We start from the raw sequence: 21166 nt of genomic DNA on the forward strand, positions 1-21166 counted from the left end.
AACTTCTTAAAAAGATCCATTAAGTGCTTGCTTCTGAACTGTCTGTAGAAGTTTGCCCCTAAATGCCTCATGCACCAATGGCTATGCAGGTATAGCCAAGGGACCTCCTCATTGACACCAGTCTACAACCTATCGATCGCAAACAACAACCCTGCATGCCAGTCATGGAGCATGCAAACATTCGGCCTGCTACCAACAACAGCCCTCTTAATCCACCTCACAAACCACAACCAGCTATCCGTGCTTTCGCATTCCATGAATGCAAAAGCCACATGCATAATGCGGTTCTTGCCATCAACGCCGATCGCCATACAGATCTGCTATCTATAATTTCCTGTCAAGAAAGTACCATCGACACAAAGCACTGGCCAACAATGTCTGAAAGCCTCAATCATACACCCAAATGACCAGAAAGCACGTCGAAGGACCTTGTTACCTCGTGCATCCCTGAAATCATCAATTACAAAGGAAGTTCCAATGTTTCTAGCTTGAAGAAGATCAAGGAGGTAAGGCAGGTTGTGGTACGAGTCCTCATATGTCCCGAACCTCTGCTCTAATGTCTTCTGTTTTGCTCTCCAAGCCATACTATATAATATTTCATACCTATATCTATTGTCAATAGCATGCATTATTACAAATGGATACATAGCAGTCTTCTTCACGATCTCAAGGTTCATCGCCTTGGCCACAAACTGTGTAGTCATGTTCCTATGGGATTTGAGAGTCTTCCTTAATTTGCATGAGTGCTTCTCCATAATAGATACTACCCATACGTTGCCGCACTTGGGCACATAACCATGCACTTGTCATGTACAACCTGCCGCTGTGCACTTCGCGTCGTATGTCGTTGGGTTAGAAATGACCACCTTGAACTCCCTCTCCTTTGAGAAGGCCCATCTCTTTACGGCGTGCTGCAAATGAACCTTGTCATGAAACATCTGCCCTTGCCTCACCTCAATCACATCATACTCCCATGACTAATGATGTCCATCGTCAACCAACAAACATTCAAATGCAAAGTTTGCCCATTCCTCCAGGACGTCCCTCCCAACACCCCCGTCAACAAATGTCCGAAACTCATCATCATCTACCTCCATTTGCTCAACAATTGCCTTATCCTTTTCCCCCTAATCGGCAAGCATCGGTCCATCATGCTCTTCAGAAGACGAATTTTACATTTCAATCTGAACCACTGGCTCCTGTGGAACAACACTTGCATCGGCAGCGACAATATTTTCATCAACCTCCTCTGGGGCACTCGGCTCACCTTGTCCCTGAAACCATTTGCTCTTGAACAAGCAATGCGTGGGGAAAGTGTCCCTTCAATCCCATGCTAACAAATTGCTTCCAATTCTTAGAATTTTTCACCTCAAATAGTTCCCACTACCACTCAGTTTCACGCTTTACAGGAAGCAATGCCTTCACCATGAATTGTCGCTCTAACAGGTTAACTCTGAGCAGATTATGCAGCCACCCAAATACTTCACCCCGTTGCATCTCTTCTGGATCAGTCAGCACACTGTAAACGTATTGAAAACTGCTCAAGTCTACACCAAAATCACGTTGTTCGATATAACCAGGCACGTGAAAAACTCTGAAGTTCACTACTGTCGACATCCTTGATCCAACATCATACTAATTCACGTCAGCTATTTTAAAAATTGCTAAATAGCTAAATGCTACAATTGTAATGATCGACGAAATTTGATTCAATTCATGTCCGTTAATTCCTACAACCTTAACTCAAATAATAAAAACTACTGCTCCAATTGTAATTGCTATGATCAATATAAATTTTAAATTTTTCCAACGGATACATGCTGCAATTTAAACCCTAACTATTTTTTCCACAATTAAAATTCCTACACTTTATTTGCTACAAATCTCTACTTTAGTTTTTGAACCCTACATCCGAAATGTATCCATTCCTAAATTCCTAATTCTAATTCCCAAATATCATTTATAATTCTAATTTGTACCCTAAATCTAAATATCCAAACTCTCTATAAATGTAAAATATCAGTTGCATCTACCCTAAATCCACTCCTAAATCTACCATAGATTTAAACCATAAAACTAAAAGTCTACCCTAAATGCACTCCTAAATATCTACCCTAAGTGTAAATACCTCTACTTGCTAACCTAAAAATAACCTAAGTGTAACCTATTAGCTACCTCTCTCTCTCCTCCTCTCCCGTGCCACCTCTCTCTCCTCTCCCTCCCCACCCCCCTCTTTTTTGCGCCGTCTCCGGCCGCGCACTCTCTCTGTTTTGCGCCCATGAGAGGAGGAAGAAGGCATTGTCGGTAAGGCGAGTTTTTTTAACCGGGACCTATTGGCAATGGGGCTGCCGACAGGCCCAGGCAGTCGGCACGTGCCCTGCCGACAGGATCCGATTTCTCGGCCACCGCGCGCCCGACAAGCCATGTTGGCTAGTCGGCTACCGACTGGGGCCTGTCAGTCGCTCAACTGCCGACAAGTGCCCGTCGCTCCACATGGATCCGCGCCAGCCAACGTGGATCCGACGTGGCGGCTCTAGTTGGCAAGCCCCTTGCCAACATGCTCCTGTCGGAAGTCCACAGGCCGGCACATGCTGCACGCTATTTTTGCAATTTTTCGAATAGTGCACCCATTTCTACAATTTTTTAATATATTATTTAAAAAAATCTTTCATTTTTTACTGTCCTCTGATCCACAGGGTTAGATGCCTTTCTTTCTCTTCGACTTCCTGAACCATCTCGTTTCTGTGCCCATGGCCGATCGTTCAGAAGCATGCACCGTCATTGCCCGAAAGAACCGGAGATGCAACCGAGGGCGCAGCTTACCATGCAATGTATGTATTTGTGCATGGTCACGAAAAGGAAAGCCCGTCTCGGTTATCTCAGCAAGGCAGCAAAATAAGCTCGGTTGTGCGTTAGTGCTCCAAAATCTTGAGATGTCTCGGAGAAGAGCATATGTTGGCTATTCTTCAGTATAAGATGCATCATGCATAGCAGTATAGTTTAGTAAGCTGCGCGCTTATATGCTTCACGACTTGGAAGTGCTGAAAAAACATCTCCGTTGCAAGACTCTGAACTCTGAACCAGGTTGCGAGCGCAGGAGCTCGACTTCTGCTACCTTCAGTTTAACATACAGGGACACAATGTTTCTACTAACCTGCACTATCTGGATCGAGATTGTAGCTGTTATATGCGTATGGTGTGCGTTGTTAGTATGAATTTGTGAGACAGTACTATTATCATTTTCATCATGCTGTTGTCAGTTTACAGTCATACTTGTTGCGAGGCGATGATCATAATCATGTGAAAATTGTCAGGTGTGAGGCAATGCCAACTTATACTACGACAAAGGATCTGATTTACGCCCACTCTCTATCCCACAATGTACAAGGACAGGTGCATTTGCTTGAGATAGACCGTGGGCTCAGGCCGCCGCGATATTTCGAGATGATGTCGACGTCCTGCTGAAGATCAAGACGGGCCGATGCAGAGGAAGGGCATCCTTGTGGCCGTGAAGCCGTCCTGGACACCTTCAGGTGAATGACGACTTGACGAGCAGGGATGGTAAAACATGCCAACAATTCAAGAAAGGATTTCTTTGGAATTGAGGGAAAACATGCCAACAATTCAAGAAAGGCTTCAGATGACAGTGAGACAGAATGCAAGGTGGCACATTGGCAGAGATAAATTCAGGGGATCAGAAACCAGATAAACAACCTTGTTTGGTAGATCGCGCGGTTTGCAGCTGAAAAACAAAAGGGGATTCAACACAGAGACAGGCACAGAGATGATGAAGACATCCTTAATACAAACTACAAGTTTGTGTTGTTATCACAGTTTGGTACATATGAACGAAATGAAATGACCTAAATCGAGCCAAGAAAAGAACAACAAATGGGACAAACTGGCACCCAAGCACACCAAACATATCTCAAAAGGATCCAACATCTTCAAGAATAACATCAGCCGATTATAAAATAATAATACAGACAGAAAAAAGAGGACCCGCAATGAGACATGTACATTACAAAATCAACTGGGTTCTACTTTAACATCCATGTTTATGGCAACAAACAGTTCCCCATTCTCACCTTCAAGGTCTCAGTCGCTAATTTACACCGGTTGCTATTAGGGATGCAAGTTAAGCATTTTCTGGGTCACTGGGTCCACCCAAAACTCCCTCATTTGAACTATGCTAAGATGAGTGAGCAAATGAACTGAAGTTTGACCCGGAACTACCCATTGGGTATCCATTTGCATCCCTAGTTGCTATCCCTCAACTCTTCAAGAAGGTGATTTGGTTGATCATATACATCGCTAACTGAACTATCACTTGGGGACAAATATGATGTTGAATTCATCAGGCTTCACTTACAGAGCAAACCACAAATCATTTTGCGAGCTGGAACCTTCCTGTTGGCTTCCTCTTACGCCATCCCTAACAAATATCAGGAATAATAAACAATCAAGCTTGCATTTTCCAAAAATTTAATGTGAGCGACTAAGCACTTGAAAAGAAAGGACTCACAAATATCGCATAGTACAAGAGTGTGAGTATGGCAAGAGCAACAAAGCCATACTGGAAAACATTGTACCTGCATATTTTGTGCTTTAAAAATCAGAATATATTCAAAAAATTTAATGTACACAATAGCGATACACAAAAAGCAGCAAAATGTCATGTCTTCATTTCAGTTCAAGACTCACTTGTAAAGATACTTAATTCCACGGAGAGATTGCAATGTGTGGCCAAAGATCTCCTGAGCGGCAGTTGCTTGTGCATAATAGGCAAAAGCTGTGGCACAGAACTGAATCACACTGCACAAAGAACAGCAGGAAAATGTGAACTAAACTAAGAGAATTTTTAAATATCAAGAATACCTTGTCAACAAAAATAGACAGTCAATACTCATGGAGGGGTTATGATTTTTTTTTTTCTTTTCCGTGAGGAAATACAACCAATCAAATAAAAAAAATTCATGCTCATGCAGAAGCCATTTTTCATCTTCAGTAACAAACAAGAACATAGGAAAATCCGAGCTAGGTCCATTCACCACGGTTGATTAAAGAACATGCTCTCCTGAGCATTGCACTATTACTGACTACAATCCTCTTTACATATGGAAAGTTAAAAACAATGCAATTTCAGAGACAAACACATAATAAAGATATGAAGAAAAAAATCCACTACCTTGAAATGTCATAGTCAAAATGAAATTACAGAGTTCAACACTTCATAATAACTCAAGTTATAAACAAAAACATGTGCTACTAAAAGAAGGCATTGATAGCATACCTGATGGAGCAAAGTAGAATGAGCCCAACATTAAACAGGAAAGAGTTCATTAAAGTGCCACCCCATCTGAAATAAATTGACTGGTTTGTAAATGAAATCCAAAAAGTAAAACTGCACAAGAAATAGTATGCCAAGGGATGAGTTGTTACTTCATTGGGTGAATGGTGATGAAAACTAATTTCAAGCCAAGCATCATCTCCCCAGCAATCACTGCAATAAGGAGATAGAAGCAGAAGAATGCGAAGGCAGCAGTCCCAAGCAGACCTGGTACATAAATTAGAAGATTGATTGAACTATTCTTAACAGTAGTATAAGTTTACAACAATGCAAAAAGATCAGAAGAATACCCCAAACACCATCCAACTTTATGAAGACTTCATTCAGGAAAGAAGATAGAGGAGGATCAATCAACAAGTATATGATGATATGCGCAACCCAAGCTATTGATATAATTAACCTGTATGTACAACAACATTTTCAGAAGAATGGACTTGCGAAAAGTGGACTAAATTATGAGATAAGTAGAAGTACAGTACAAAAATTAAAACATTACACTCACCCAACAACACCGAATATAAGTTTTCCAATGTACCCAAGTACTGTGAATGCCCAAGTAGCCTCAGCCTGTGCCAGAACAGGTGTCAAGGAGAGAATCTAACACATAAAATCTGTGACACAAGAATTTACATTGAGTTACCTGTTCTCCTTGAGGGTACATCTCTTCTAGAGCCTTCATGTCATCTTCCAGAAGTAATAATTCCTGATGTTTAAAAAAGTAAACTTAGCAGTTAGTATCGCAATACAATACACAGAAAAGGATGACAGAACAATGAAGAATACTATAGTAATCAGGGACTGAGAGTAATCCACATGAACACTATACAAACATCATGTGGCACACAAAATTCCAAAATGCAACATGGCTTCCATAAATACATGTCAAAATTGTTTTTAATTTTTCTTTGAAGCCAAAGATTTGGAACTGATATCTTATTTATTCTGGTTATGGACAGACATGAGACTAAAAGTACTGCAAAGTTCCCAATAGCTAAAAGGGAAACAGGCCCCTCAAAAACCTAATTCGTTACCATTACAACAAATAAATTGCTAGGTAGCTGTTCTCTGAAGTAGCATGCCTACAGCTGTCCAGAACAAATGTATAAACATTAACTGGTTTCCTACTCTTAATCTTTAACACAACTCCAACAAGGCTAAAAGTCTTTTTTTTTCCTACTGTGATGGCTAAATGTTATCAACACCTGGAAAGAATATCAGGCCATTTGAAGGGAATGCATACCTTCTCCACAGCCTTCACGTTTTTGCGCCATTTCCTGCCCTTGTTCCCGCTTCTCTCTTCTTGATGAAGGGCTTCAGCTGCTTTCTTCAACTCCCTGGCTTTCTTTCCCAATTCAGTTGCTTCCTGCAGGGCAAATGTTTAACCTCAAGGGAAGATCAATATCCAAACAAGCAAATAATTAAAAGCAGCAGAAAGTTTCCTCGAGCCAAACACCCTTCATGACTGAAATGATGTATATGTGAATATACTTACCTTTATATATTGTGAGCGTGTAATGACAGCTTTTGGACGCCGGACAAAAGAGAATATGAGTCCCAATGGAAAGCAAGCAATGCCGACACCACCGAATATCTACCAAACGAACAGCATAGTTAACAAAAAGAAAGGCAAATTGCAGAAAAATGATGGAATGATAACAGCAGCACTAGATGTTAAACACACGGTACTTATTTCCCATACAGCTTACAATGTCTCAAGATAAAAGGATGACCAAACTTGCACGAAGCCATAGCTATATCAAAGGTGGTGATAACGCAAATCATTAAGTCTAAAAAACTCACTGTGAAAAGCACGGATCCAACAATAGTAGCAAGAGCCACTACATATTCAGGGAAGGTAGCGCGCATTGTCCAAGTAGTTAGAGAGTTAGCCAGTGCAGTAGAAGCGGCACACTGAATTTCAAGGCAGGAGAGCAAGTCAGTTGCAAATTGTCACCAAATCCGAAAGCATATAGTGAGATAAAAGTGGGAAACTGGAAAACTAAGAATTCTGACAAACAGTTGCAGTCAGAGACTAGTACTCATTCGACGAAACATAAAAGACAGAGAAGAGAAAAGACTAAGAGTCATCAACAAAGAAAAGGGTAATTCCATCAATGAATAACCTGACGAGTCAATGGACTGATGCAAGGCTGACCGCTTGAGAATAAAGAAAATGAGTTTGGAAATGTCTGGACCGATGAAGATAGGTGCCTGACAGTGAAGTCCACTTTACCAACAAGTCCTGAATCAACAAAATGGAAGTGAACTCAGCCTACTTAGGTAAGCACTGATATGTGACGATCTAATAAGTATGTCTATCAGTAATCAGTATTTCGTGCAATAAAAGTGTGTGGAAGGAAGAAACTAGGTCGTATGATCCAAAATCTCAAGCAATGGGGGCCATTATTCAAAATCTCAAGCAATAGGGAACCATTATCTCCCTCCATTCCTCGAAGATTCAAAAAAGCATTCTGGAGCTGAGAGAGAAATGGGGAACCGTTGTATGATCCGCACCGTATAGGATGCCGAGGACGAGGCCGCAGACCACCGCGTAGGCGAAGACCCACATGAGAGCGTTCCTGAGCCTCTTCCCCACGGACCTGCAGGACAGACAACAAGGCGGATCTCATCAGCAAAAGAGGGGGGGGGGGGGGGGGAATCGCATCTTTGAACTGCCGCATATCAAGCAAGAGATGCAGGCAGCTAACACAGGCGTCGTCCGTACTTGTCCTGGTCGCCCTCGTAGTAGAACATCGCGAAGGGTATGACGAGGAAGACGAGGACGGCATCGGCGATGTAGACGGCGAGCCAGAGCGTCTTCATAGGGAGCGTGAGGCTGCAGGCGCCGCTGTAGATGGCCCTCTTGCATGCCTGCCGGTTGGCGACGTCGGCCGGGAGCATGAGGATGGAGAGGACGGCGACGGTGAGGCCCAGCACGACGACGAACTTGGGGAAGTAGGCCTGGTTGGCGTCGTCGGGGTGCTGGTAGTTGATGAGCAGGTAGACACTGACGAGCAGCACGAGCACGCTCACCACCACCGCCACGATCACCAGCGCCAAGTTGAAGTCCCCCATCGCCGCCGCCGGATCTCTGCGAAGCTTGCGCGGGGCCGCCTAGGGTTCGGGCTGGGGTGACCCCTGCACCGGCGCCAGCGGCGGGGGGCCACCACCGGCGTGCCGGATCTGGGCGGCGCGGGGGTGGAGACAGCGAGGCAAGGAGGGAGCCGAGGCCGAGCGGCGAGTAGCGGGTGGGGTGGGTTGACGACGCCGAGGGGGGAAAGGGACGGGGAGAGAGAAGGGCAGCAGCGTGGGCTAGGCTGGCGTGCGTGCGTGAGCCGGCTCGGGCGGTTTGGGACGTTTTTGGGTGGATTTTGCCAGGCCGGGACCTGTTTTTTTTTTTGGGTGAGGGGGCGAGGGATCCAAATCCTCCTACTTCACAAGGTAAAATTGAGAATAAATAGGTGAACAGTAAATTGCAAGAGGATAAACGGTACCTCTGGCTTTATTTACTTCGGCACGAGTACTGTAGTACCAGATCGGATTCGTTTATCTTAAATCCAATAGTTCACATCTATTTAAAGTCACTCTAATCCTATTTCAACAGGGTGGCTTTCCTTCCCTGATGAGATGAGACTAGTGATACGAAAAATTTTATGCAATGGTATTATAGAAACTTCTTCCACTCCACTATCTGGATAGCTGCTATCTATCCATAATATGAATCTCAAAAGAGTGGATAAGATTCACTCAATATTAATTATGTATGTCAAATAACAAGTCTACATGATAATTTTTTATTTATTTTATTTGGCTGGGATCTAGCTTCAGATTCTATCTCAAATCTTGAGCTTGTATACTAAAATAAAATAATTTAAATATATATTTTTAGTATTAAATATAAACAAAATGACTTATCCAAACACCTATAATATACGCATAATTTCAGTTTTACAAATTTTTAAAAGTAAAAATAACTAACTTCAAAAATTATTAGAATTAGAGTTCTATCAAACAAAGGACGCTTTAAGATCCACGGCGCTGAGTCTCCTGTTCCCTTCCCTCGTGCTTTCCTCTCTGATTGGGACCTGGACGTCCGGCGGTTGGTGATGGCAGGTGAGTACATTGCTTTCGGTTCAAGTCTTGTTGATTTTGCACACCAAGGATTGGATCTGTCGTATCTATCTGGCTAGAAATTGGAAAACACAGGGTACCAAATTACAGAGTGGTTAGCAAGATTCTACGGCGGTAAGCTGTCTGGAAATCACACGCTTGGTAAGCTGGTTATGCTACTTTAATCATTTCAGTCGTCACCATCCGTGATTTCCAAGCTTAGCGATAAGAAATGCTTATACGATCGAAGGAAGGTTAGCAAGTGCTAGGGAAGATGGCAGAAGTGTTTCTTTTTTTACTTTGATTAGAGGTTAACACATTCCAAGCAGTGGCAGCTGTTAAGAATAGTTTATCATATCAACCATCAAAGGCTGTCAGTTGCAGTCGTAATCTCTTGTAAACCACACCCATGACCTGGCAATGGCGTTGGGGATGCCATCGGGGCCCTTAGCAGATGACATAAACAATCATCCAATGGGGGGAATGTCCAATGTTCTTTGTCTGTTCCAGATTCATGGGATGCAGGTTGTCAGTGCATGTGGTAGATAGATTTGCAAGCTAGAACGAGTGACGGATCTAGCGATTCGATAGAACCTGGGCAAAATTATAGGCTGTTCAGCCTCCATCTCCGGCACACATCATCGCATTGGCTAGTCTCTTACGGTTGCTGTGCAGGAGCCCGAACAGGCGCCCAGCCGGGCCCTGGTCCGCCAGTGGCTAGAACTAGATACTTGCTTCTTTCTGAACAAAAAAAGGCTGAAATGAATTCGGTTACTACGTTAAATTCAGATTTCATGGTAAGGATCAGTCGAAGAAATATTATAAGCTGAAACGCCATGCATGGGTTTTCCTCGATTACCGGATGGGAAACGCTTAGCGTATAATCATTCAAGTACAACTATGCATTTAAATCATCCAATGTATTTACGTGCTTCCATCTAAATAATTTCAACCATTAGTTTTCGAGTTGCACTTAATTTATTTTCACATACATTTTATTACAACCAAATGATTATACGTACAGCAATACTCTTACCGAATGCTTTACGCCTTCACCTCCTGCAGATTACAACCTCTCTGCCAGGTTAAGCACAACTGTTTCACTTTATTCTGAAACGAGGATCATGAGCAATGTAGAAAATGCTGACCTTTTGTGCACACTGACTTCTGCCTCACCGGAATGCGATTTGCAGGTAGATGGGCGACGCTTTTGCAGTCAGCGCCAGTTTGCTGGACATCCAAATTACCGTCGATGAAGTCATCGAAAACGGCAAGGTTCAAAGAATTCTTTCGGGCAAATGTGCAGTGGTTTCTGCACTCGGCAAGAAGATTCAGACTTGTTCCTGTGTTACCTCCTGTCCTGTGAGGTAGTAGTACCTTGCTACAGAGAGCTTGAGCTGCGGCGAGGCCGGTGTGCATGGCGGCCGGTCCCGAGCCAATCCACGCGTGCATTCAACACAATCACAAAGCCGTTCAAGCCGAGTTAGAAACTTGAGACGCTTTGGACGTCACGAATGCTTCCCAACAAAAGAGAGAAGAACAGAAGAAATTGAGTTTTTTTGTTTTGGAAAATACTATTTTATATGCATCTGTTTACCTATTGTTTTCAGACAATGAATCGTAACTGTCGGATGGAGATCCGAAGATTGGACCTTTTTTCAATCTCTCAATAGACAGACAAAGTTCAACAATCCCGACAAAGTAGATCTAACGCTCTCTGTCCCACCCTCCTCCTGTTATCTTCGGCGGTATCCACCACCGGTTCCACACCCACAACCCATTGTTACCCTAACCACTCCATTTTCCTCACTCCGCCGCCAACCCCACCTACCTATCACCAACAATGTTGGCACCATCACTCGCTATGATCCACCACCACCCTAGACTCTCTCTAACTCCCGCGGTCACTGGTAAACCCCCAGAACCAAGGACCTAATCCCTTTCCCTAAACTTTTGAGTACTTTTGCAGGCGCAAGCGCATTTTTTTACTGGAAAGAAATTGAGTTGTGAAAGAAAAAAAAAAGAGAGAATAACTTTCATGACAGGCCGAACGCACCGGACTCATGGGCTGGAAATGAAATAGCCCACAACCACAGTACTGGGCAGCACCAAGCCCACAAAAACCAACCACTGGAGATCCAACGGCTGGGCAGCGCGGAAGGCGCAATCCAACGGCTGTGGAAAAGGCGACGACGCCTCCCCCGCCTGTCTGCCGCGCGCACGCACCACCATAGCCGGCGCCTCCTCCTCCCTCCAAATTCCTAAAACCCTAACCCCAGCCGTCGACGAGGGGGCAACCGGGTTCCAGAGCTCGCGGGGATGGCGGCGAGCCACGGCGCGGGGACGCTCAAGTCCACCTCCATCAACGGCGTCAAGCTCTACTCGCTCACCGGCAACCGCTACGTCCCTCCCTGGGTCCTCGCCAAGAAGAAGCGCTCACTCCGCAAGGACAAAGGCACGTCCCATCCGCGATTTTTTCTCTCCATCAGGTGGGGGGGGGGGGGGCATGGGGAGTTTTGCGATCGTTGTTGATTTATCGCTCTTTTTTGTCGTGTTGTTTGGTTATAGAGTACCAGCGGAGGTTGGATTTGATCCATGACCTGAGGTTTGAGACCGCCACCACCAAGATCAAGGTGACGCCCGATGACCAGTATGTAATCGCCTCAGGTACGCGAGCTTGTTTGCGCGCACAAGTCCCAGTTTCTGTGCTGTTATTTGTGTGATGATCAGATTAAACTGTATGCTCAATTAATATGTTAGTGGCATATTTATGTGTCTTATGTGCTAGGTATTTACCCTCCACAAGTTAAAGTCTACGAGTTGAAGGAATTGTCAATGAAGTTCGAGAGGCACATGATTTCAGAAATTGTAAATTTCCAGGTACACCAAGCGAAGCACATTTCTTTTGTACTATTGAACAATGCCTTATGATATTGCATCCGAGAAATCTCAGACTTGTATGTTACTTCGTAGTCATCATTGTCGAGTGTTGGGCTTTAATAGATTTTAATGAAGTTCTTCGCTGTTCAATTTATAATGCTGCGTAACTCAAAGTTTGGTCACTCTGGTTTCTACTGTTTACCTTTTGAATACACGACTCCTGTGTATTTGGCTCGCTTTCCATTTCTCATTTACTTCGACCATTTATGCATCCTCAACACGTTCTGTGTCTGTGGTGTCCTTGTAACTGCATTCTTTTTCTGCATTTGACCACTACTCTGAACTTCTATATAGAGGGGTTTTCTGCTTTCCCTATAAATGGTGAAGGAGAAACAGTTGTTGTTGTCTTGTGCCAAGGGAGATGAATTATGTTCTGTCATGGAATATGGGGTAGAGTATTACCACATTAATACATCCATAGGAGATTAACTGCTCATAATTTCCTACTATCTTATGAATGCCAACATTTCTTCCTCTCCTTTTATCATTGACTTGAGCCGCCTTAATATTTTCCATCTAACAAACTTGATCGTTTCTATATTCAGATCCTTGGTGATGATTATTCAAAACTTGCGTTTTTGTGTGCTGATCGTTCTGTAAATCTGCATGCGAAGTACGGAAGCCATCATAGTTTGAGAATTCCAAGGTTAGCCTGTCCATCTAGTATATTTTTGTGTTGTATGGCTGGTCATAGCTATCTATTTCTTATGTAGCTACACATGCTGTGTAGTAGTAACATCTGCCTGTCACCTCTGCAAGTTTAGTTTACTATCTCTTAAGGAAAATGCTAGTTTTTTGCATTATAAATCATTCTTTATTAATTTAATAGCCTTATTTGATGATAACAACTAATAATAGTAAGCAATAAAAAAAATTATAACATACCTCACTTGTCCTGTTATCAATCTTAGATATTGCTAATGTCTATATTGAATCATTGACAGAATGGGAAGGGATATGGCTTATGATTGCTGGTCCTGTGACCTGCTATGCGCAGCTTCATCACCAGATCTTTACAGAATCAACTTAGAGCAGGTCAGCTTTCAGTCCTTGATCAGTCATGTATATTAGTAATTTGTTTATCTCTCAGTTTCTCAGCAAAATATCATATTCATTCTGAATCAAGATTCACATAAAACTTAATAAGGTTATTTTGAATGGAATTCCAGTATAGCTATATCATGTACTTTCTATGCAGTATCTATTCTGGCTCTGACTGCACTAGATCTACATATTCCTTCTGTCAGTTTATTAATAGTGCATAGAACTACAATGATGCCTTTTTTTCTTGCCATTTGCTTTCAGTCTTTCTAGAATAAACATGTGCACAAATTTAAAATTTTTAATGCACTTCTTGCAGGGACGATTCCTTGCATCTCTTTCCTCCCAATCACCAGCAATAAATGTGGTTACACGAAGGTGGTCATTTTTATTAACTTGCATGTCTTGCAAGTGACATGCCTATCGAGTATTTTTAACTTCTCAATTTTTTTGTGGTGCTCCCAGTATGATCCATGGGCTTGTCGCTTGTGGTGGTGAGGATGGTGGGGTTGAATGCTTTGATATGAGGAAAAAATCTTCTGCTGGCAGAATTAATATACCAGCTGTTTCTTCTGAAGATTATGATCAGGTATCATGTTGTACCTTAACAGAAAGTAATATACTGATGTTTTATTTTATTTACTTGGGTCTCATGCCAAGTCTCATGCTCAAAACTGCAGGAGGTCACATCTTTGCAATTTGATGAAGATCAAGGATACCTAATGGCAGTAGGGAGCAGCACGGGAAAGGTATGGATGGTTTGCCATTAGTTATTTTATCGTTTGGTTTTCACTGCCTCTTCTTTTTTTTAAAAAAATGTGCCAAGTTATTTTCCCTGAGCGTGTTGTTTTTACTGTCCCTAACTTACCATCGTCCTGTCAGAGCTAACATACAGATTTCCATCTTTTGCAATATGCACAGCCATGGTTTCTTTCCTTAGAACGATTTACGCGCTTTTAGTTCATTTATGTCTCTGTTCCTGCTCCGAATTTGTGTAAACGACAGTTGTTCAATTTAACTGTTTATGATAGTTACTTGGTTTGCCCTTCTGTAACTTTAAAACAAAATTCTGCCTTGGTTATCACACTAGCAATTTACAGGCTATGACATATTTGACTTTATGCGTTTTCTGAAGTCACACGATGTTCTTATTGATGTTGCCATCTACCATTGGTTGGACTAATACCTTCTGCTGAAGGAGCAAAAAAAAAAAAGAAGAAGAAGAAGAAGAAGAAGAAGAAGAGATGATATCATGCAATCTTCCTTTGTTACATTCACCTTACTGCTTGACTTTGTGATTACTGCTGCTGCATAAGATGTTGGCTGGATTTTGGTCATCTGAGCTGTTATTGATAGTGGAGACGGTAGGGTTCCACGTTGATTTTCATGAAATATGTCCTGTCATCCTGTTCGGTCTGAAGATTCAACATAGACTTAGATCTTAGTCTCAACGACAACCTTTTTGGGCACTCAAATTATTGGCCTTGTTTACTCAGCATCATCTAGCTTTGATTTTGAGGAAAGTTTTGTTGCATCAAGTAAAACTGCATGTGGACGTTCTGTGCTTTACTATCTCTGATTTCTTCAGTTTTACTGTTTTATTTAATTTGTATTACTACATGCAGTTTGCAAATATAGTGGTGCTTTTAGCATCTTTTTGGAATAAACAGGACATTTAGCTCTTCATATCTTCATGAAAAATCCAATCTTTAAAAATTGTGATATTGATTTCATTTCTTTTTTTAGTCTTGCATTCTGTATACTTCATCTGTTTTGGGATGTTCTGCAGATATCAATATATGATTTACGCATGTCTTCTCCTCTGCGAGTTAAGGATCACATGTAAGTTTTGTATCTCTTCTTAGGAAGGAGTTTTCACTTGTGCCTCACAATCAAATATCAGTTCCAGCCATTAGACCATCTTCGTAAGAATTTTTGGAGTAAAGAAAGATCCACTCTCATTAGATGGGGATTTCCTACTTATAGAATTTCTACACCTATTCTACGTTTCTAAAACTGTATATTCTGTGTTAATTAAAGTCTTGCAACTCTGAATCAGAATAAGCTTTAAACAGAGAGGGTCAAATCTCTACTGTATCTGAAATGTAATCAATAGTTGAATGCTTCCTGTTTTAGATATTGTACTTTTTGCTGAGCATGTAATTGCTGTTATCATTTATTGCAGGTATGGCAGTCCAATATTAAATATCAAGTGGCACCAGACACTTAATTCTACCGAACCTAAACTGATCACTGCTGATAAGCACATAGTGAGAGTTTGGGATCCTAATACAGTGAGTTCTTTCTTTTCCTTTTTCGTGAAAGGTTTTGTCTTCAACATTTTATGGCGGACGGCAATTCTTTTGATTTGGTATTCAACATTTTATAGAGATTCTATGTGGCATTGGATGTTTGTTGGCTTGCCATTTCTTGGAGCCAAACATGGGTATTTTATACGTTAAACCTATTTGTTCCTGCTGTGGCGCAGTGTGAAATGACAGCTAACTATTTATAAAGCGTCATGAACTGTACCTGTACCATTTGAAACCGTACTAGTAATGCATGCCATAATCTCAGTATCCAAAGTATATTAGGTAAATTTTCATAATAGAACCCAAATTTTGTACATATAAAAGGATACAACATGACAAAGTGCACTGCGGACGAAGATTTTGCCGACACCTTTATTAGCCCTTGTTGCACTTCACGTTTATTGACAAGCTTGTAGTTGTGTGGCACTTTGTCCCAATTACTTATCAAGATAGCAACGTATACTTGGAGAATAGCTGAACATGGGAGTTGTCAGTTTTATCAAATTATCTATGATTCCAGGCTGCCTGGGTGTCTAAGAGGAATATTTTACTTGCCACACTGAAAATCTGTAAATTATTTTTGACAACACCAATTTTGTTTTTTTACACATGAATTAACTGCGGCTTTAATGGATGACATCACAAACATGAATAGGAAAACTGAAATATCCTTTTCTAAAATGGTTTTCATGATTTTATCCCTGCTTGACTCTTGGTTTCAACCCAGTCCAAGCACTTTAGGGTGCGTTTGACTGGAGGACAAGGTTGGATGGGATATGACCATCCATGTTTTGTTGGATAGGGCGATCAAATTTTTTGTTTGGTAGCATGGATAGGGTGATCCAATTTCTTGTTTGGTTGAACGGATAGAACTTGGATGGGGTTAGCCAAAATTTTGTGGGACCCGCTTGCCATTTATTTAGTTTTTCATCAAAATATAATCATGCGAGATCTTGTTTTGTTGATTTAATTGCAATAAATACAATGGTACAAATCGCAAATCAGATAAACAGTTTAGCAGATAATATTATTTAAAGAGTGCTAATAAAAAAGTGCATTTACTCTAACCAACCAGAAGATGCCACATCAGCACGGATAAAGCTCATCCAATCATCTAGAACATGGATGGCTCCGTCCAGCAGTTTTTGGCGGATGAGCTCATCCAACATCTGAGAAGAATATTCCCTCTAGATGCCTATCTCATCCAGTTTGTCCTCCAACCAAACACCTGAAAAACTAGATGGCCATCTCCCATCCAGGGATATCATTCCAACCAAAAACACCCTTAGAATTCTTATGTATTTGGTATGCCAAGGAATGCTTGAAAAGATACATGCCTTTTTGAATTATGACCGTAATTTGCCATGCTATTTTTAAAGAACATATCAATGTTCTCATGGAGATGCCATGCAACAACAACAACAAAGCCTTTTTGTCCCAAGCAAGTTGGGGTAGGCTAGAGATGAAACCCAACTAGAGCTACCAATAAAGAGGATATAAAAAGTAAAATAGGTTTTAGTATTAGTAATAATAATATTAAAAGGAGATCGATAGCCTATGCTCAGGCACGTGGATTGCTGATTTCCAGTGCACCTATCCAAGGATAAATTTTTGGGTATATTCCATTCGAGTTTCTCTTTAATGCCTCCCATGCCGAACCCTGCGTCTACTTGCATTATCGGCATACCTGAGGATTGAGGATTCCGCTCTGCACTGCCTTTGGGGATGCCATAGTCTGTTAAAATTTATAATTTCTTACCTTTGTTTCTTTAGTGAATTCATTTCTACATGTGCATTTTCATTGTTAGAAGTTCTTTGTTGGATGATGGCCTCAATCTTTTCTGCAGGGAAATAACATGACTAGCATTGAACCAGATGGTGGTGCTATCAACGATGTTTGCATCTTCCGGAATAGTGGTTTAATGCTATTAGCCCTGGACAATAGCCAGATACCTGCTCACTTTATCCCTGCACTCGGTCCTGCTCCAAAGTGGTGCTCACATCTTGATAACCTAACTGTGCGTGAGACTACTTCAATTGCTTTCTAGTTAGTTTTAGTAGTCCTTGCCTGAACATTTTGTTCTTTGCATTCCTCAAACAGGAGGAGATGGAAGAGAAACCAGAGACCATGTTGTATGATGATTACAAGTTTTTGACTAAAGAAGAGATGGAGCGATTGAATCTCACTCAATACATTGGAAGCAGTGCTATTAGAGCACATTTACATGGATATATCGTACGTTATGAACTATATAAGAAGGTAAAACTGGTTTCTTGGACATCGATATAATTCATTAGAATGTTTATATGGTATATTTTTATTGGCGGATACATATTCTTTGTGCTGTAATATACTTTTACTTAGCAATTCATGTAGGTTTGCTGTCAAGTAGCTGCTTGAATTTCCTAACATGAGGGCATTTCCTTTTATGAACATTATAATTTGTTCTTTGTAAAAAAAAAAATCTCTGTTAGGCATCTGACCATATGGTTGAACACCATTATGGACTTGCTATATTCTGTTTGTGTATTGTCAGATGGGTTTCTTGGACACTTGAGGCATGGTCTTTACTAGGATTTGTATTTCTTTGCAGCAACGAGCAGAAGTTGCTCCTGTCGAGTACGAGACTCTTAAAGAAGAGATCAAGAAAAAGAAAATAGAAGCACAGAGAAAATCTCGTATTACTGTATGTTTGCTCATCTGTTGCTTTGTTGTATTACAGACTCCATATCACAACCCTAATGAATGTCATCCTTTTCTTTTTTTCTCATGCAGCAAGTCACCAAAATACCAAAGGTTAACAGGCATTTTATGGACAGTATACTTGAAGAGGAAATGGATGTTGATATGGAAAATGTTGATAAATCAAGTATCAAGAAGAAGAAAAGGAAACTAGAACTGAATAAGTCGTTATTGACTGATGAAAGGTTCAAAGAAATGTTTCAAAATAAGGTGTGGAACTCAACTAGCTGTTCTTCAGTAGTGTTCCTTTTTGTCAGTAACTTATGACAGATTTTAACCAAGTGGTATATAAAAAGAAATTCCAATATTTGTTTCATCTTTTTATCTTGACTTTTGCCTGATCTTTTTATCTTGTACCTTTTCTTTTAGCATGTAAAGCTCCTATGTCCAGATTCTTTCTAGTGTTGCTGATAAGTTATAGTATTTCCCTTGATTTGTATGAACTGTACACTTTTGTTCCTCATCCACTTGTTACTCTGTTTATGAGAAACTGAATTTCTTGAGGTTCAGCTGTAACTAGCCATTTTGTGTATCTAACCTCTTATTGTGTCCACTACTCTCCAGCTTGAATAATGTCCTAATTGTGCTATTTAATCATTTACCATTTTCTAAGCTATCAATACTAAATTATCGATGATGGGTGATTTTTAATCCCATCAATCTTATGTGCAGGATTTTGAAATTGACGAACAATCAAAAGAATATCTTGCACTCCATCCTCAAGCGTCTACAAAGGAGCCTCGCCCTCGCCTAATTGAGGAATATTTTGAGAGTGTTAGTGAAGATGAGCAACAGCCAGATGCTAGTGCATCTGATGCATCAGCAAAGTCTGACAGTGACAATGACATGCATAATTCAAGGCGTATAAGGTGAGATCTTACATCTTTGTAGTTATATGGTGAACTGCACATTTGCCACTAGAGTTCTCAGATTTTCTTGTGCAGATATGTACCGATGTTGTCACGCCTATGAGGTGCAATTTTTATTGGATAATCACTACATATTACATGAACAGTTATTAACTTTCAAAAGCTGCATTTTTATTTATACATCTATCGTTCATTCCCATTGTATTTCCACCCTGAGTGGCTGGTCTATTTGTCACATTTTATCTGCATCCTGTTCTGCTGGTGCGTTGAAGATGTGCTTATTGTTTCTTACATCTCAGGTTATACGAAGTCAAGGATGATCGCCATGCTGAAGCATTTTTGAATAGTGTCTCCCTTGCTAATGAGGATGCTCTGCCCATTGCGGATAGGGTAGCTGCCCTGGAAAGGCAACAGAACTCAAATGCACTTGACAAGGTCAAGTACGGGCCTGGTGGCTCACGAGAGATCTCGTTCGTCTCTAGAAGCTCAAGAAGGCGCCAGGAAGAAGCACCCAGTGATGAAGAACCGAAGGATTTCAAAAGGAGAGGTGTACAATCCCTTGGATTGAAGCAGGGCAAAGCTGAGTTCTATTTGTTTGGTGGAAATCGTGGCAGAGGGAGAGGAGGCGGACGTGGGAGAGGAGACAGGGGTAGGGGGAGGGGCAGGGGCAGTAGCAGGGGGAGGGGCAGGGGCAGGGGCAGAGGGTGAGCACTACGGTTTGGTTTCAAAGGTGCAGCAGCATCACATTGCCCGTTTGCTGCTTTCCCATGCTTTTGAGAAGTTAAAATGGGTATATTTATCTGGGAGTTGAATCACAGAAGGCACCGGGGTGTTGTGATCTGCTGCAACATCAATAGTCAAGAGCTAGAACAGTGAGGACGGCTACTTAAAATTTTTGGTAGCATGAGAAATTTGATAGATAATTTAATTCCCTTGTGGTCTATCTTGTAACCAGCTACTTGTAACGGATTATTGCCCCCCCCCCCCCCCCCCCAAAAAAAAAACCAGAGATGGCGTGCCGTGTTTTCTGATTTCTTGCTTGCACAAGCGTGCGGGATTCCTTGGTATGATCTAACCCTGTAATGACTAGGACAGGGCAATCCTAGCAGTTATTTTCAGTGAATTATCAACCGTTCATGCCACTGCTTACGTTAGGGTCAGGTGTGATCACAGATCGTTGAAGAGTTGGGCTCAACAATTTGCATGTGTTTTACATGATTACCAATATGCGCATTTGAGTGTCTTGGTAAGAAAGCGCGTGACCATGCTACTTGAGTCTGTAGATTAATCATTAGCATCTGTAATTTCAGCTGTGGAAGCACATCACACCAGGGTTCACAAATTTGAAAGATATTCATGAATATTGACCGATTCAAGCTCAGTAACATTACGAAAACTGACGATTATTGGAATTTGAATTTAAATAAAAAATAATAAAAAAAAGAATTTTGGTTGAATTCTCAATGAATTCTTTGAATTTCGATTGATATTCGTGATATTCAAATAATGCGCTGGAGAACATATTTTGGTGCTCAAATGCCTGCATCACACTATTGTGGTGCCTGTCAGTGCTTCATCAGAGAAAGAAATATATGAGGGCTTATTTGTTTGTGCTTTTGTTTTTAAATTTTCTATAAAAAACTATGTTTTTAACTTATCTGAAAATTTTCTTTTAAAAATAAAATATTGATTTTTATAATAAATTTTAACTTCCTAGCATATAACTTTAAAAAACGTCTCTCACCAAGTTTCTCATCTTTAATTTATTTTTCTCAAAAATAAGTTTCTAACTTCTCAAAAA

At 41.2% G+C, this 21166-nt stretch overlaps 2 protein-coding genes across 2 annotated transcripts; one reads left to right on the plus strand and one right to left on the minus strand.

The window, feature by feature from the left end:
• Positions 1-3785: 3785 nt before the first annotated feature.
• LOC133926146 (LIMR family protein Os06g0128200-like) lies at positions 3786-8689 on the minus strand. Its single transcript, XM_062371929.1, has 14 exons — positions 8076-8689; positions 7865-7950; positions 7474-7592; positions 7151-7261; positions 6843-6941; positions 6591-6713; positions 5991-6053; positions 5853-5917; positions 5641-5750; positions 5443-5557; positions 5294-5359; positions 4705-4815; positions 4526-4592; positions 3786-4435 (listed from the first exon to the last, which is right to left on the minus strand). The coding sequence occupies exons 1-14, from the start codon at positions 8423-8425 to the stop codon at positions 4388-4390; spliced, it is 1533 nt and encodes a 510-aa protein (XP_062227913.1). The 5' UTR covers positions 8426-8689; the 3' UTR covers positions 3786-4387.
• Positions 8690-11651: 2962 nt separating this feature from the next.
• Positions 11652-20734, plus strand: LOC133926147 (uncharacterized). The gene is made up of 16 exons (XM_062371930.1): positions 11652-11915; positions 12029-12127; positions 12249-12340; positions 12946-13046; positions 13345-13435; positions 13761-13819; positions 13907-14030; positions 14122-14190; positions 15231-15283; positions 15627-15735; positions 17601-17771; positions 17855-18013; positions 18348-18440; positions 18530-18706; positions 19169-19365; positions 19665-20734. The coding sequence occupies exons 1-16, from the start codon at positions 11780-11782 to the stop codon at positions 20071-20073; spliced, it is 2139 nt and encodes a 712-aa protein (XP_062227914.1). The 5' UTR covers positions 11652-11779; the 3' UTR covers positions 20074-20734.
• Positions 20735-21166: the final 432 nt, after the last annotated feature.

This window comes from Phragmites australis, chromosome 8 (assembly GCF_958298935.1).
Source record: "Phragmites australis chromosome 8, lpPhrAust1.1, whole genome shotgun sequence".
NCBI classification, from domain to species: domain Eukaryota; kingdom Viridiplantae; phylum Streptophyta; class Magnoliopsida; order Poales; family Poaceae; genus Phragmites; species Phragmites australis.

Bases quoted from the DNA above. Each gene is read 5' to 3' on its own strand.
- LOC133926146 (XM_062371929.1), bottom strand. From the start codon at position 8,425: ATGGGGGACTTCAACTTGGCGCTGGTGATCGTGGCGGTGGTGGTGAGC. The intron at 6,942-7,150 runs GTGAGTTTTTTA...TTCGTTTGGTAG, and splicing joins TTGGATCCGTGCTTTTCACA to ATATTCGGTGGTGTCGGCAT. The intron at 6,054-6,590 runs GTATGCATTCCC...TTTAAACATCAG, and splicing joins ACGTGAAGGCTGTGGAGAAG to GAATTATTACTTCTGGAAGA.
- LOC133926147 (XM_062371930.1), top strand. From the start codon at position 11,780: ATGGCGGCGAGCCACGGCGCGGGGACGCTCAAGTCCACCTCCATCAAC. The intron at 15,284-15,626 runs GTAAGTTTTGTA...CATTTATTGCAG, and splicing joins CTGCGAGTTAAGGATCACAT to GTATGGCAGTCCAATATTAA. The intron at 18,707-19,168 runs GTGTGGAACTCA...TCTTATGTGCAG, and splicing joins AAGAAATGTTTCAAAATAAG to GATTTTGAAATTGACGAACA.